This window comes from Tetrao urogallus (assembly GCF_951394365.1).
Source record: "Tetrao urogallus genome assembly, chromosome: 8".
Taxonomy (NCBI): Eukaryota; Metazoa; Chordata; class Aves; order Galliformes; family Phasianidae; genus Tetrao; species Tetrao urogallus.
Genome location: NC_136821.1, coordinates 33,516,235 through 33,534,200, shown reverse-complemented (window position 1 = coordinate 33,534,200; position 17,966 = coordinate 33,516,235). Strand labels below are relative to the sequence as shown.

Below are 17,966 nucleotides of genomic sequence, written 5' to 3'. Positions count from 1 at the left end.
GAGCCATTCCCAACACGTTCTGTAAGTCTTTATGATAAGCTTTTGAAGCAAGATAGCCTCCAACTTTTTTTGTCAGCATCTTACAGACACGTTAACTGTCTGTTCTTGCTTAGCCACTCTCTTCCGCTGACAGCAAACTGCCATTAGGACAGCACTGGCTCTGGGGAACAAGGGACAAACCTAAGTTGGTAGCTTGCTTGGAGGCTCACATAAAAATCCCGTGAAAGGGAATTTACGTTTCAGAAGCCACATTCCTTTCTCCTTCCCTCAAGAAACAGGAGGAAAAAGTTAATGCCCCTCTATATGCACATAAAAAATGTAAGGAACATGCAGGAGACAAAACATACAAGCAAATGAATAAACCAGCTACGCTTTGCACAACATTTACCCCTACAACTCCTTTACAGTACACAAGAAACATAGAAAAGAGACATAAAGCAATTGGCATCGGCATCTTATCATAAATTTCTAAAATGCAGAAGAACCTGACTTCACTTCAGATGCAAAAATCCCACTGCAAACCACACACACAACAACCAGACTGCGGGCATTCGAAACAGCTCCCGTTGTACCACAGCTTTTACAAGTCTGAGCCATACCTGCAAATCGGCAGAAATATCTAAAGACACTCAACCAAATGGTATTGATGATATGAAATTACTGCTCTTAGGAACAGGATGGCAGTTTACCTTAAGCCTTCTATTTATTAGCTCTACACAAAGAATTCCAGATGTTTCCAGTGACTGACTCTTAAATTTTCACAAGTCTGTAAAACCACCTGTGAAGGTAACCACAGAGTGGCTTCATCAAATGGCAGCATTTTATGATGACGCTTTTTCCTCCTGTAATTGTTTGAAATATACATTTGGACTGCTCAATAGGAGGACTGCTCCTTCTGTCAGCTAGCTTCCTCCCTTGGCCTGTCATCAGCATCTCTCTCTCCTGCTGCTTGCTGAATTACTGGAATGGAGATATTATTAGCGAATCACTACCTTGGAGTGGTCAATATTTCCACCAACCAAGAAGAGAAGCCAAAGATGGTTTCCCAATAAAGCACGGTCGTTCTGGGTGAAAAATGAAGCCTATTCAGTAACTGCACTATGGCAGTGCAGATCGTTTGCTTTTTAAAGAAATCAATGTAATGACAGACTTTTAAGGTTCCTGATATAAAAGAAACACGTTGCATTTCGTATTTTGTCCTGCAAAGTATTTCTAGCTTCGAACAGCTACTAAAGGACAATTCCAGTAAATGAAGAATTTACTTAGAAAGAGAAAAGTAGTGCACACTCCCAACAAATCTCCACAACTGAAGCAGCTGAGCCTCAAAATTCAAAATTTACACAATAGCACCTTGCTTTTGTCTTCCTACTGAAATGGGAAACTGTACTTCTTTAAAAGTAGATGCAACAATCCCTGCAGAACGCTACCAGCCTGATTCCAAATGACTCTCAAGTCAAATGATACAGATGGCCCACAGTCTGCTGGTACAACCATCACAAAGACAGAAGATAGAAGTTCAGGTGAATAAGGATGACTTGACAACAACAAAAACATCTAGAGGTGTGGACGTCTGCTTGATATCTGGGTCACATAAGAAAACCCTCCTCAGCATGGCAGGAGCAGCAGGAAAAAAAGCCAATTCTGCACAACAAAACAGCATCTAAACGTGTAGCAAAGCCACAATTATTACCACCCCATATTTTCTAAAGGCACATTGCAGAATTGATCTCTAAAAGAAAATAAAACAAGACACATGTATCGCTTTTTCTTAAAGCTCATACTCACCAATAGTTAACACGTCACTCTGAAATGATATAAAGCTTATTATAGATACACATCCCAGAAAGCCACAGAGAATAACCAGCAGTTGCACGTGCCAGAACAGATTAGTATGGGTAGAAACATTTGGCTTGTGAGAGTGGGTAGAAGGGGAAAAATTTTAATCAAATCCATTACCTGCTCATCGATTTCTTTTTGCCAGACTGATCCTGTAGAATACTTATAAAGACTCTGACATTGAGATGTTTGGCCAAAGATATTGGATTAGTCTAAGCAGAAGCTGGGCTTCTCGTGTAATCTCTCATATTTCATTTATATGTGATTTATTCCTTTGTCCAGCAGAGGCTTTTTATTGATAAAAAATAATGAGATTGAGAATCCCAAAGGAAATGTAATGCCCACCCACTCAAGCATGCTTGTGAAGTAAAAATAGTAGGCTTTGTTGGCTTGAGAGAGAATGACGTTATACAAAGACTGCTTCCTCGTATAAGAAGCTTGAAGCTTGCCAAAGACTTCTGAAATAGCCCAAACTATTTTTGAAATTAAAATGTTATCATACTTCTATGAAAACATCAAATCCACATTAACACTGTAGGCTGGGGAACTGACTAGAGGATTTCTGAAATAGTCTTTTTCTTGCAGAATAAATGAATGGAGTTTCCTGTATGAGTTCAGTTTGAGGAGACATCGCACCAGATGTGCAGTCTGCTAAAAGCAATGCGTTACAGCCTGCCAGGCGACTGAAAATTAATCACACCCCTCAGAAGAACTTTCTAACCACTGTCAAATTGAATACATAACCCGGTAACTGAAGACTTCGTTCAACTACAGGAGAATCAAAGGTTCTCTAAGAAATTAAATCATTATGCCTTTATGACAGAAATACTGTTCGAAAGTCCTAAGGAAAATGTGAAAATGTGCAGGTCTATCTCACATTTCTTTAATAGCTATTAACAGTAATAAAAGGATAAATAAAAAACATCTGTTTCTGTAGGAAACCTTGAATAGGGCTTTAAAGCATCTATGTCATGGCACAAATCAGAAAATTTCTATTTCACTGATAGCCAATGGAGACTTTTGTGATTAACATGAGTCTTACAGCTCTTTCTTATGTTAATTCTCAGAGCAGATTCAGCGGCTTTTAAGTCTCAGCCCGGTTCTCTGCAAAGTGTGGTACTCAATGTTAATGACTGAAAAACTAGCAGAAGAAATCTTCTAAAGATCATCATTCATGGACCACTTATTCTCAGCCACCTCAGAGCTCCTGTCACCAAGAGGACCTTAATGAGAGACTCTGAAGTATAACAGGAGCTTTCCTGACCAGTCTTAGTTTCTGAATACAGAGCTCTTATGAATGACCTCTCTCAAACCATCTCAGTTGTTTTAACATGACTAAAGAACCTAGCTACGCTCAACGCATCAAATCCCTCCCTTTGCTGAGGTTTCTGGGTCACATATAGCATTATTTAAAAAAAAAAATATTAGTTGCAATACATTACCGAACAGAAGCCAGCCATTTGTTTTAGTGTCAGGTCATCTGTCTCACTCTCTTCAAACCCTGAAGCTGTTTCTTCACCGAGCACTGATATATGAGAGCATTATTATTGTCAGGAAGGCTGGCATGGATCAAACGCATCAGTATCTACCAGTAATAGAGCCCTCCTCACCAGTTTGGTCTGTAGGGAGTCAGGAGCTGCAGAGGTAAGGGATGAAGAAAGAGGAACGCTCCCCATTTGCAATTCACCTTGATAATCAAAGCACTCCACCTCTCAAGCTACACAAGCGTGTCCGCTATGAGATGCTGAAATTGTACATATACCTGCCAAGCTGTCGAGTCTCATTTTTGCTCCTCAGCATCTCCCCCCTTCTCCTAGCACAAGCCTTCTGGGACTCGGCGAGCAGAGGGCAGTGTCAGATTCTGCCTGTTACTGCTGAACAATACATCACAGCTGTCTCCAAATCCTGCTCACTCCTCCTTCCCATGAATGCCTCCCCTGCTCAACCCAGCCTTTCTCCCCCACAGCTCCATCAGAGGGTTCTCCCTTGCCCTCCCTCATTCATCGATTACTGCATGGCTTTATGGTCAGTGCTTTCTTTTCACATTACAGTTCAGCTCTGGATAGGGTTGTTGTTTTGTTTTGTTTTTTTAAACAAGCCCAACTGATGAAACAATGAAAAATTTAAATTACGTTAAAATAAAACCGAGGACTTAACTGAATAATAACTCATTTCAGTTTCTCAGTTTATTCTGACTTCTCAATTCTGCTTAGGGCTTTTTTGTCTATTTTTTACCCTTAAAAGTTTCTGTGCAACAAGGAAATCGGTTCCGCTCTAACAGTCTGCTTCTAGAGTTGCACATTTATCATCCATTGCTCTTCAGAACTGAGAATATATCATCTTTTTCATGCTCAGGATCTCCAGTAACATTTTGGACTTGGGAAGCCACCACCAGGTACTCAGGTACTCACAGCACCACACATTTCAGGGTGGAAAAAAACTATTCCAAGCATCCAACTGTGTTTTCCATATTATATCCTATGCCTTAAAGTTCCCCTGGAGCCACGGCAAAGCTAAAGCAAGCAGCTTTTGGCTGCTTCTACATTGGCCAACGTAAGGTTGGTAGCAACTTTGTGCTGCTTAGCTTTACACAGTTGGAAGAGACCTTGGTTTTATAGGCCAGCACTTCTGCAGACCAAATATTAATAGACATTTCATTGCTGATCATCACTAACCTCTCAATCACTTCAGGAACACCAAAATCTCTGGTGTCAATAGCCTCCTCTGATGTTCTGCAGAACCCCCTAAATCTTCTGGAGAATTCCAGCCCAGCTGCAAATATTAATTCCTCCCTCCCTTTTATTCAAGGCCTCACATCCACCTTCTTGAGATATTTTGCTAATTCTTCCCACATCCTGTCTTTGCATGGCACTTACCTATCCATGCACAGATTTTTGTTGATGTAATATCATCTCCTTTAGCTTTGACAGGCATAATCTAAAGCTGCTTCTGTTCTAGGAGAACATGGATTGTTCTTTTGGCTCAGCATCTCACCTTCCTCTTGATCAGACCTCATCATCTCCTTTTTCTGCAGTATTGATCACAACCACCTTTATTTGTAAGATGCTTGATGCACTTACCCCATCTTTTTTCTCTCCCCTAATTACCAAGGAGACAATTCCCACCTGCAGTTTTCCAGCAGCAACAAAACTCACAGAAAATCCATGCAGCTCAAGATAACTCTTGTGGCATTTTTTTGTTATAATAAACAAACCAACAGCAGTTTTGATTTCTTTGCTCAGCAACTCTTGGAGTTCAAATAGCAACTGAAAAGATACAGGCAATTTGGCCTCTGTCTCAGGTGAACAGGAGGCTACGAGGAGCTGACAATTTGACAATTTTCAGTGCAAGTTTTAAATAGCTTTCAGAACCTACAATTGGTGCTTTTTTTTTTTTCTTTTCCTCCAATTCAAAGGTTTGTAAATAGAAATTCACTGTGTTCCACAGAGGTGAATGCCTGCATGAAAAGGGCTACAAACATTTCACAAGAGCTGACCTGTTGAATATTTATAAATACATTAAGGATACTATGCATTAATACAGGCAGACATATGTGCTTAGCACAAATACGGTGTTTTACAGCTCACCAGAACTTTCTAGGACATTAACACACCTCTGCTACACCACAAAGCTTAATCTTTCAGCCATTCAGGAGTGGTAGCGATGAAGATAAATCCAGCACATGCCCTGAAATATCTTAGAGCAGTCAGACTCAAGTTCTTGAAGGTATATTCAAAAACATCCTCAACCTATTTGTCGGAAACTCGCAAGAGATGCAGCTTTTACCTACTACTCCAAACAACTCAGTCCAGCTGGTGTCTACAGGCAGGCTGCACAGCTCTTCAGCTAACAAGTTCACATGGATGGCTGTAGCAACTCTGATGCCTCTTTCCTTCACAAACATAAAAAGCAAGCTGAGAAATATTCCTGTAACAACAATGTAATTCCTGTGATAGTTTACAACAGTGACAGGCACTTGCAACAGCTAATTCAGAGTACCATTCAGCCAGACTGGAATCGAAAGCGTGTTTATTCCTGAACTATGACCAGTTGTCATCTGACCTTCAGAGAGGAAGCACTGTTCTCCTCCCTCCATCCAGCTGCTGTACTCTGCTGATAACAGCACCTGTTTGAAGTTTTACTTTTATTTAAAAAGCTCAAGGCAAAATTCTGCACTCAAATCTGCAGAGAGCATCACAACTGATGTCCTGCTGTCTTTGCACACACGGAGCTGCTCTGCTCCTGTTCCAGTGCCCTGGGAGCCACCACTGCGCAGTGAGAGCCTACAGATGGAAGAACATGAGGCACAGTGCAACCATGCACCGTATAGACAGGAGGTTCAGCACATCACATGCTCTCATCTACCCACTGTACACAGATCACCTTTCAGACTAGAGGCAGAGATTGATCTAAACCTGATTTTATAGGTACAGAAGATAAAAATTAGAGGACAACAAAGAAAATGTAGAAACAAAGGAATTTAACCCGTATTTCCATAACGCAATTAAACAGCCCAGACAAAAATATTTTTCTTTTCAACTTCTGCACGAACATCCTACTGAATATTTAAAATAGAAACAAAACTAGGCTATCTATATTTGATTCCAGAAAACTTTTCTGAAAACTTTCCATTTCTACTTCATTATTTTCATTTCTGGAATACCTGATATACAGGAGAGTAAAAAAAAAAAAAAAACAACTATGATTAAATGCCTTCTGTCACATTATATATTTTCTCTGGTAACATAAGACAATATTGTAGAAGCACTGCTTTTGAATCACTCCAGAGCATTCAGCAGGAGTCAATTTATACTGCAAGTGAATAATGATGTACCTCAACTCATTTTAATTTCAATAATTGAATGAGAAATAGGAAAGTCTATTGAAAGGACTGTATTCTGGTCAAAGACTAATGAGAAAACAGTTTTGAGTCTTTGAGTCAGCGGGTGTCATGGTAACAATGCATTATCGAAATCTGATTAGCATGCCCAGCAGCTTTATAAATGATAACATGCTCTTCTAATTGTATTTCCCTTTCTTTCGCTACGATGAGTTTTATATTCATAACTGGTAGGAAGCAAGGCAGCGTTCTGTTCAGCTGGAAGTTAGGCTTAGGATGTCCAGCATGCTCACAAACTTGGTGCAACTTGTCACCCAATAATGGAAAATTTTTCCTACAGTCTTAACGTTAGAAGCTGAGACTGTCTCTCTTCTTCCCATCTCAACTATGTGGGATTTTGAAGTCACATATCACTCTTTCCTTTCAAATCTATGAAACTGTTTCTAAGGATATACACACGAAATAGAATATCGTGAAGCATGAGCGTGGACTATGTTTTACAAGAGGAAAGAAAGGGTGCAGAAGTAAAGCAGAAGGGCTTAAAATCTGCCGCAGGAAACATTACTCCAGCTGCCCGAGGTTTTGAAAAATGGAATTTTAGAGTGCTTGGAGGACTGCACACACATGTAACTCACAACCATATCAAAAACTGGGAGGAATTAAGAAGTTCAATAGGATGCTTTTCCTTCTCTTGAAGGAAAGAACTGATACAGAGTAATAAATACAAGGAAAATAGGAGGTTAGAAGCTTAGTAATGCTCCTTTTATAAGCAACCCAGAGGTGAGTACCCTAACTGACCTTTACTAACAGTAACAGGCTCTATCACAATTGCAGCCTCAAAAATGTGAAGCAAAATCATTTCAGTACACAGACTCAGCCTTAAAAAAAAAAAAAAAAATTTCTTACAGTATAAAAGCACTATTTTCATCAGAACAATCAAGAAATCTACTAAACTTCTGACTCATTTCTGGAACCACTGTACCCTAAGTATTTGTTTCTCATTTCCCACGTTCGCATTTGTCTAATTCAGCTTCAAATCTGCATAAAGAAAAAGGAGAAAAGCTCATGCTCTTATTCTCCAGGTAAGCTACAACTCATTTAGTCACGTGACAAATAAGACAAGAAAACAAATTTTCTGTATTTTTAATAGTGGAACCATGTTTGTTACAGTGCATGAACACAAAGAATAAGTGGTCAACTTGATCTGAAAGCTTCTTACTCCTTGTTACGTGCACTGGCACGTGGACAAAGCTTAAGACGTACAAAATACTAAAAGCAATCAATGTTAAGTCAACACAGCAAAAGCCAGAGGAACACTTATCTACATGTTTGGAAATTCAGCAGAGAGCACAGGGTTACGCTGAGAATAGAAAGTCATCAAAGCAGGCCAGTGAGCAAAGAAAGAGCAAACAAGCACTCCCCAGAAGAGATTAGTACTTGTTCAGGGGACTGTTTGCACTAACCTTGGATGGAAGCAGCAGCCTGAAACCCAGTCAGTGTGACCTTCACCCACCATGATGACGTTCCCATCAGGAAAAGCCCACATTTTCCAGAGGCGGTCATCACTGCCAGTGACTACTGTGTCTTTCAGGGGATGCGAGGCCAAGCTGCAAAACCAAAGAGAGGCAGGTCATGTTCTGTATCAGTATCATTTCAGCAACATCTAAACATGACTGTTTCTGGATGGACTTAATAAGCAGTGCGACGCTCTCTATCACAATCAGAATTTAAAATACTTGCTACGCAGATGAGTTTCTGCTTCTACTGATGGAAAGAGCAGAACATGACTGACATCTGTGAAACCAGACTTGTTCCCACACCCTCCTGAAGTTCCAGTGCATTAAAACACTCCAGCGTATGTTTCTGAGCACTTTGTTTGTTCTTAGAAAAACCCAACAGGATAACGCAAACAACCACAACCAGCATGAATCACTATTCCCCACCCAAAATAATTTCAGAAGTACTGCTTGCCAGCCTGCTGCTGACAGCTGAAAGGAACAAGGACAAAAGGACTGTTTTCTCCACTGTCCTATAGGTCTGGAGTCTTCTAGCACTGAGAAATAGCTCAAATTGCAGTCCAGTAGCTACTGGCTCTGCCATCACTTTAGCACCAATTCACTGGGATTAGGCTACGGTCAGAAAATCTATTTCAACTCTATACTCAAATCATGTAAACACGTTTTCCATTTTGCATTATACAGCACACCGGGACATAATGGAAATCACATACTTATCACGCCCCTATACTGCAAACTTGGTTTATTTTTGATTTGGCAAACGTAGCACAGCCCAAAATGGATCCAGAGAAGAAAATAAATCTCTTGAAAAGGTAACAAGTGCATATTTCATACAGATTTGGTTATTTGATTTAAATTATTGTTATGCTTTACCATTTGTTGAACATCAAGAAGTGTCTAGGAGCTGAATGAAGTCCCAGTATTATTTAAACAGACTTAATCTGGAGTTCAGAATTAAAATGCAACGAAGAAGAAAGGAATCACAACCTGTGCATGCACCTATTTCAGTTGTGCACCAGAGCTGACAGTTTTCAGAGAGAAATGCTTATAAAACAGAACCAGAATAGAGAGAGAAGATGCCAAGCAGCTAAATGGGAAGAAAAGAGAGGTCATAAAACGCACACAATTACTCTATCATAAAAGTATCTTTTTTTGAAATAGGATCTTCCTCCTGCACTGTCATTATTTCATAAAATTCCTAAACCAGAACTGCAGGTTCTACTATATGGGGAAGCATGATTCCCTCTGTCAAACCAAGGCCAAAAGCACACTCACGTCAACTAGCCCATCTGTTCCTGCAGTTTAAGACACAGTCTAGGAAGATTCCTACAGATTCAACACTTGAATCTCTGTTAGAACAAAGTATTTGGGTTTTACTCATTCTCTAATTTCTGAGAGAGAAAAAAAAGTTTTGTTTTGTTTTTTTTGTTTGTTTTTTTTTCGTCTTGACCTAAATAAGAGTAACTTCCTTGGCATTTGCAGGAGAAAAGAGAAGGAGGGAATGACGTTATTTAAATTCTCCAGAGACGCACAGAGAGCACCTGTATCATTTAGATTGGCCATAACAGATACGTAGGATGGCAAGGAGGGAAGAGAGATAAAAGAAGAGAAATTAAAATCTTGAGAAGGCATGCCAGTGGCTTGCAAATTACTGGCTGAGAACAACTCTCCCAGAATTCCCCTACCATCAGGGACCTCTGACACAAAAAATCCTGATACAACAATGCTGCCTGGAATAAATGCAGGAATGTAGCACTACCAAGTGTGCTATGCAAAAAGAGGACCCCACTTTCAAGACAAATTAGTGGGATATCTGTAAGAGATGAATCCATCATCTGCTCTTTCCTCAGGTTCTGAAACATCAAGACAGGTTGCATTGAACAGAATCTTTATTGGCATGCACACAGTAGTGCATATAAGCATCACATTGATTAGCTGAAGTTTTTCTCGTAATCTATTTCAGATAATTCAGATAGAAAGCCCTCCATCTCTAAGCTTCCAATTCTTCCCTTAAGATATTTTGTGTTAGTTGAGTGCATGCTTATTAAGACTTTCTATCACTTCTTTCTCTTACAATCTTCCTAAACAGTTACTTCTGTAGATGCATTATACAACTTACATTAAGTCACCATGGCATCTCTCACTGTAGATTCAAAGGGAAGTTGACACAAGTTGGATCCCTCCTTGCTTTCTGAACAGACTTCACTCCTGTCTCGGCTGCAGTTGCCCATCAATACGAGCTGTGCTGCCAGGCACCCTGCATCATCTCCAAGGAACATTTCTCCTTCCCTCAACCCTCCCAACACATTTCCAGTCCAGCTTTTGAGAAGTCTGAACTTATCCAGTGATAAGACATGTCTGGAGAGCTTAAAGACCATCCATCAAGTGTGTATCACACAGAAGAAAACTTCTGGTCATCACAACAAGCCCACAAGAACATGTTTCACAGACTTTTAATTGCAGTATTCTTATAAAAGTTGCTGTCCAACGGTTTTTTTCCTCCATGCCAATTTTGTAGGGACACAGTGCACACTATTTAATTAACAGCAAGTATGTGACATAAGCACTGTTGCACCGCTTGTGAGAAAGGGAAGCCCATTCATCCAAAGAGAGTTCTATACACAGTGTTAATTAGACATCCTTGTCTTCATTTCTGGCAATGCAGCACACTATAGATTTTTGCTTCATCTCTGCTCACAGGCTCTAATTATTTCCAGCACAGGTGACTTTGGGTAGATTGCAATGAAAATCAATAAAGGAACACGTGTGATAGAAACATCGGTTTTCTCCTCCTCTGGGATGGAAGTGGGATCAGAGAAGACTCAGTCAAGAAAAAGAAACTCAGAGATTCACTGCTGTTGAGTGTGTATGTACCCATGTTTACACAACTCATTTTGGCATTATAAGCCACTCTCATTTCTTCAGCACTTGCCATGGAAGACAGATAGTACTCCCAGTAATTTGCTTTCAAAACAATCATCGATTATTCTAATTTATTTTGAGTAATACATAAAAATATGCTATCTTCAAGATGCAAAACGCTTTCAGTCTCAATACATACTGCATTTGATCACTCCATATGTACAAAATCAATCTGCTGGTTAAAAAGTGTTAAATCTGTCTGTTTGTTTTAACACCGACACTGACTATACTGCACCGGGGCAGGGAGGTGTCAGTTTGATGATAAGGAAAGCTTTCTGGCAGTAAGATTTCTGCAGCACTGGAACCAACAGCTACCCGCTATCATTAGGCTAATCTTCAAGTTCTCAGAACACCTTGCACCTATTACTCAGGCAGACCAGACTGGTTGATGCCTGAGGTGCCTCCAAGTCCTACAGTAGCAGTGCTCCTCCGGAATCCCAGCTCATCCACTGCACAGAGTAGCGCTCATACCCGAGGGGCAATCACCAACTTAATAAAAGCACCACCTCAACCCACTTCTCACAAATAACTGCAGTTAACCCCAATTTCACAGATACAAGACACTAAGGTATAAGAAGAAAATCAACTGTTTTTTCAAAAAGAATTTCAGGGAGCTAGAATAGGTCACAAAAATAATTACTGGATATTCAGCAATTCTAGCGTACAAGATCTCAGGAGACTGCAGGAGCAGCAGGAGTCCAGAACTCTAAACTTAACACAGAAAATTTCTGTCTGAGGAGCGACACCCTGGTGAAATTAACAACGGCTCAAAACCCAGCCTTGTAATGGAAACTTTGGGAAACACAGCTCTCTCTACCTCTACCATTACGTTCTCCAAGCATGCTGGAATGGAAAAGCAGAGCAAGCTTTGAAGGCAGGAATATCACAGGCACCAAATTCAAGAGGATGGCTTTTCATTAAGGCCTCAAAGCAAAACGATGTGTGCTTAAATTTTAGGAACTGTTTTACTGAAATCAGGGATCCTCTTCACACGCATACACCTAATTACATTGCTGGAATAGGGCCTAAAAACCTAAAGAGTTTTTAAAAGCTGAAATTTTATTCCAGCCCCAATTTTGCTGGCACCTAGCTAGTGCTGAGACCCAAGAGAACCCAATCCGTTACAAACATAAGATGTGCAGGCTGCACCATGTAACTGCATGGCAGTTTCTTACCTCCTGTGTTTGCAGGGAAATGGAGGCCAGAAATCCACGGCGCTTCAGTTAGCGGGGTACGGTGTGAGGAGGGTCCGTGCCATCACCCCTCTGCAGCCTTGCTCTCTAATGTTAGGGCCAATACAGAGGAAGAACACCTCGCAGGAGTTTTACATCATTAGAAAGGCTGATTATTACCTGATGATGGCTCGAAAGGCCACAGCTGGCAGACAGGATGGACTCTTTTCTGCCATCACAAGCACTGTGCAGAGGGACCAAGGGGCACAAGCAACAGGACCAAGTACTCAGCTCCTTTCTCAAACACCTTTCAGCGCACTTCTCTTTACCTCCCTAATAGCAGCAAAGACAATAGGATATACCAAAATGGCTCTCACGCTCAATTTCCTGTCAAAATCTGGTCCTCAGTGTAAAGTTTATCCAAGCTGCAAACAGCAAGGTGCTGCAAGCAGCTCGCCCTGCCACCCAGCCCACGCAGAGACCCCGCCAGAAGAACTTTCCTGACAGGAATGGCAGTCTGTGCAGAGCCTGTGGTGTATCAAGGGAAAGTCTGCATCTTGTTAGTTTCTCAGCCTATCTCCTCCTCCTGCCCTGCTGAGCAAGCAAGAAGCTGGATGCGGTCTGGCCCTCAGCCACATCACCCAGCATACACACCACACAAGCCTCATTAGCTATTATGCCCATTACACTTTGCCCTCATTTGTTTTCTTTCAACCACCTTTCACTAGAACAGTTATTTCTACCATCTTCTCATCTTGGCTTGGTGGTCTCACCTGCCAGTGTGCTTGAGCAACAATTGTGACCCTGACATTTAATTCAGGGGCTTATTACACATGGATAGCATAACTGAAATGGTTTGCGTTTCTGTCTGAGGTCTTAAAATGTCTTTTTGTAACAGAAGGGAACAGGGAAGAAAGGTTGCAAAAGAGAAAATAACTGAAAAGGAAAAAAAAAACAAAAAAAAAAAGGATGAAACACAAACTATGAAGAGAATGTAAGTAGGAGAAAGGCACCCACAGCACAGAGCTTGTATCTTCTGATTCATTCACGTAAATGCAGTCTGTGACTGATCTCACTCACAGTCCAGTCCTGTCTGGTAGAAGCCTGCTCTGCTTCCCGAGGTCCCATGACACAGGAATTGGGAGGAATAGCCGTTGCTATTCCTTAGTTCCTATTCTAAATCCTAAGTTCCTATCCTAAAATTCCTATTACCTTACCCTTCCTCGTTTCATCTGTCTTGCCTGACCAGCAAGCCTTGAGACAATAATTAGAAGACAGCCATACAGAAACTTCAACCCACATTTCTAAGAGGCCCTAACACTTAATAATTTGAAATGCTACCTAATGTACCTATTCACACTATTATGCAGAAAGCATCTTCAATCTTAGCTGCAAACGTATTTATTCTTGTGGAAAAGCATAAATTCACATACTTTCTTCATAACAAAAAAAAGAACTTCAAAAAGCAAATACTGCACAGCATACAAAGCCTCCACAAATAATTGTACTAAACGCATCATTATCACTCACAGATATAAACACGTTTGTAGTGGTAAGACAGTAGAGCCTATTTTGTGATGCTCCGTGCTTGATCGCTTTATCCACTGTGTTTGCTATTATCAAAACCCACTAATTTGTAATAGCTTTCTGAGTATTTGTAACCTACCTAGGTTTTACTGCATTAGATTTGATTACGGACATGCTGGGCCACTCTAAAATCATTATCTTCTTAACAGCTAAGCTTAGCACTACATCACATCTTAGAAAAATTCAAAACTATCGTGTTGATTTGCATGTGTTTTATTTAGGTTAGATGTATGCATATTCTTGAATTATGCACTGCCTGAAGTCCTGATCATTTCACAGCATATTAGCTTAAAAACATACATAATCCCTCTCAAGATACAGCCCTTAATCACATCACAGAAAGAGAATTTTCCTAGAACCTATATGATAAATTGTCCACATTGTTGTATACTCATGTACTGCAAACCTCAGCAACCCAACATTAAGCCTTTCATCTAGGATGCTTGTAAACAACAACAGGCATGAATCTAAATCAATTCTGAGAGAATCTTCGTTTATTCATTTCTTCCCTTTGCTTACAAGGTTGTTGATAATTACTGCTGGCCCAAAAAGTCACTTTGTCTACAATGTCAGCTGTTAAACACTACAGAAACAGCATTTCTCACCTGCCTTAAACCAAAGCAGTGGGCAATCCAGGCAATTGCTACAGAGAAAGCTACTGTTTATTTTCAGACTGCAGTTTATTATTGTTGTGCTGATCTTAGCTGTGTTTTTCTTCTTTATTTCCACTGTCCTACCATTCAGATGATGACAAAGTTGGGCACGGAACAATGGACAGAAATCACATCGCCTGGAGATACTTCTATGAGTCTAAATGTTTAAAAATCCACAACAACAACTAATCCATGAGTCACTGTGAGTTCACAAAGTTCTCATTTCATATGCATCCGAATCAATTCTCCAAGCTGAGTCAACTTACCAGGTACCCGTTGCACTGCAAGAAGTATTTAAGCCAAAAGAAAGAGCAGCAACAAAAAACTGGAAGCAATAAAAAAACGTTGAAATACGCACATCTTCCCCCAGTGACTCCATTGGGGAATGAGCACTACACCCCCCCGCCAGGAATGATTTAAACCATGGCTGCTACTGTCAGCAGCATAAAATTAAAGCATTCAAAACAGCACTGAAATCAGATTCCCCCAGGTCTGCACAGTCTTCCATCTTGTTCTGAAAGAGATTTCACCTCCCATGCCAACTCCCCAACTCTGGCCAGATCACAGGCCAAACTTTGCCAAGAACATATATATATTTTTTTGTTTTGTTTTGTTTCCTTTCCTTTGTTTTACACCAAACCAGTGACGATGAACCACTTCGCACACAAGGCAAAGAGAAAGGCAATGCAGGCAAACTTGCATAAACCCTTCCCTACTCAATACCTAATTGTTGCCTGTTTTTGACCTTTGCTCGTGGAGTACTGAGATAATAGCTTGTCTTCCCTTGTAATGAAAGACAAACTGCTTCTCTAAAAGGCAATTTTAGCTTGACCAACTTGAAAAGATGCAGATTGCTTTCTCCAAAGCTCCTATCTGTGGCTTGGTTTGAATTAGTTTTCATCATTATTGTTAGCAATTCCCAGGCTCCTGTTGCATGGCAGCTTTTTCACAGATGATTAGGAGCAGTGTTGTGGCATATAAGAGTTTCGAATGACACTACTCGAAACTTACTAGTCGGTAAATTCTATTAAATTATCAAGGTTGCTAAAGAAAATTTTTATAAATATAACTTGCAATTAGGGCATTAAAGGGTCAACTCACTTTTCTAAATCGATAAGAAACAAATGCATTAACTTTTCAAGGTCACTTTCCTCCTGCACCTCCTTCACACGAACTTTCAAAGCAGGGAAAGGTATGCTCTGTGCTCTGTTTCAGTACAGTAATGCAGAAAAATGCTTTCAGCAACAGAATTAATGGAAACTCTTGCAGAGAGAAAGCTGCATAAGTAAATAGTTTCTTCACAGTTAGGACGCCAGTTGCATCCAGCTCCAAGAAACAACGCTGATACACAAAAATCATGCTCCTAACGCTGACATGTCGTTGTAATCAGACATGTATGTGTGAGAAAGAAATGGATTCTGGGCTCAGAAGGGATCACAACAACACTCTGGTCCCTAAAATGGAAGCTGCAGATCCCAGAAGAGCTGCTGAGCCCCTCACACAGTTTTCCCAACAAAGCAGGCCACTCAACTTGTTCCATGATGTTTCAAGAGAGATGTTTTCCAAGCTATTTGTTCTACTCTAGAATCCTGCACAGAACTACAGAAATACAGGATGACACTCCAGTTTGTACCAAGGATGGATTGCGTAGGCTCACCCAACAAGCACTTGTGTAAGTTAGCCTTTCAAACAACGTTCTATATGACGTGTTGAGGTGTCTGGAAGAGGAAAAGGATTTATTTCAAGTTTTTTTTTGAACGCTCATCTCTCTGAATGTAAATCACACTGATTTCCTTACTACTACGAATACAGAGAACAGTTTCTATTTCATTAAAATCTCATTCATCAGATGGTTGTTACTAACATCTTAAACTCAATTCCCTAACTCATCCAATTCACTGAACTTTCTTAAAAGTCAAGATCAAACACAGACACAACATGTCAGCTGAGGCTTTGTTAAACCTAACATGGTAGAAACCACATCCCTCTTCACACATTCCACAAGTACCTTTCCCTAACTTCCAGAAACAGGACACTGAAGTCTAAGTTACCTGTTTTCTCTCAACACACATTCCATTTTACATTTGTGCATTTGAATTATTTTTTCCTCAGCATATAATGCACGCATTTCATCTTGCTGATGAAACCTCGCCAATTTATCAAGTTTATGTTGAATTCTGATCTGATAAAGAAAGTTATTTGCATCCTCTCTTAACTTGGCGTCATCTGCATATTTTATAAGCTATTCTGTATTCCATCACTCTCACTGCTAATGAAAACACTGAACAGAACTGATTTCCCAAGGAAATTCTCAGAACGAAACAAACACTGGAGTTCAGCCAACAAGTTCTTGCACCCATTCCATATCACTGGTTTGTACTAAAACTCACCTGGTGGAAATACACACAATAAATATTTAGAGACCTGAAGTGCAAGAGATGGGGGGGGGGAGGGGAGGAGAGGGGAGGAGAGGGAAGAGAGCTGAAATTGAAAATCTGGCCAGCTTTATTCTCCAGCTGCACATAACATGCAATTTACTCTATCAAAGAGAGAATACCCACCTCCAAGAACTGTAAACTTACTGACTGATGGATTGCACTAGATAATTCCTTAAAAAATCTATGGATTAATTTTTACAGACTAAGTACAAAGCAAAATTAAGAATGCCTCAGAAAGACTTGAACAAAAAAAACATGTTTCAGGAGAATCAAATTATTCTTCTGTTTGCTGCTGATGGGTTTGCTATAAAATTACGTACCATTGCCTGGAAGGAAAAAAAAAAAAAAAAAAGACATCCTACTGAGCAAAACCTTTGAAAATGCACGACGTGCAAGCAGAGTAATGATTATAATGATGTAGGACATCATTTGTTTAACTATCTTCTATCCACATTGGTAACTAGCAATAGAACAAGAGGGAGTGGGCTCAAGTGGCACCAGAAGGTGTTCAGGTGGGATATTAGGACAAATTTCTTCTCCACAAGAGTGAGAATGCACTGGAACAGGCTGCCCCAGGGAGGGACTGGAGTCACCATCCCTAGAGGTGTTCAAGAAGCATGTAAGTGCTGTACTGTGGGACATGGTTTAGTGGAGAAATACTGGTGATAGGGGGATGATTGGACTGGATTTTGGAGGTCTGCTCCAACTTTGATGATTCTATGATTCTATTCTATAACCCTCCCACTGCTGGCTATTCCTCTCCCTCCTAAGCCAAGATGGTACATACTGGCCTCTGGAGCAGACTATTATCTATCACTGGATTGCCTTCTGCAGTCAACAACATATCTCTGTTTTACCTCCAGGTGAGGTTGGCTTTCTTGATTTTGTCACTGAGCCCTCAGGAATGCTTTTACGTTGCCTGTCAAAGTTCCTACTCCTCTCCCTTCCCTTATCCTGCCCTCTCACGTGCCAGTTAATTAAGCAGCTCCCTGCTTAGCCAG

At 40.5% G+C, this 17,966-nt stretch overlaps 1 protein-coding gene across 1 annotated transcript in view; it reads right to left on the bottom strand.

The window, feature by feature from the left end:
* The window catches only part of SPAG16 (sperm associated antigen 16), a gene marked incomplete at both ends in the record, with an annotated part of 350,116 nt that overhangs the window by 163,294 nt on the left and 168,856 nt on the right, over positions 1–17,966 (bottom strand). The window contains one exon of the mRNA XM_079538894.1: positions 8,140–8,283. Coding sequence (XP_079395020.1) covers positions 8,140–8,283 — 144 coding nt within the window. The remainder of the gene's footprint in view (positions 1–8,139; positions 8,284–17,966) is intronic.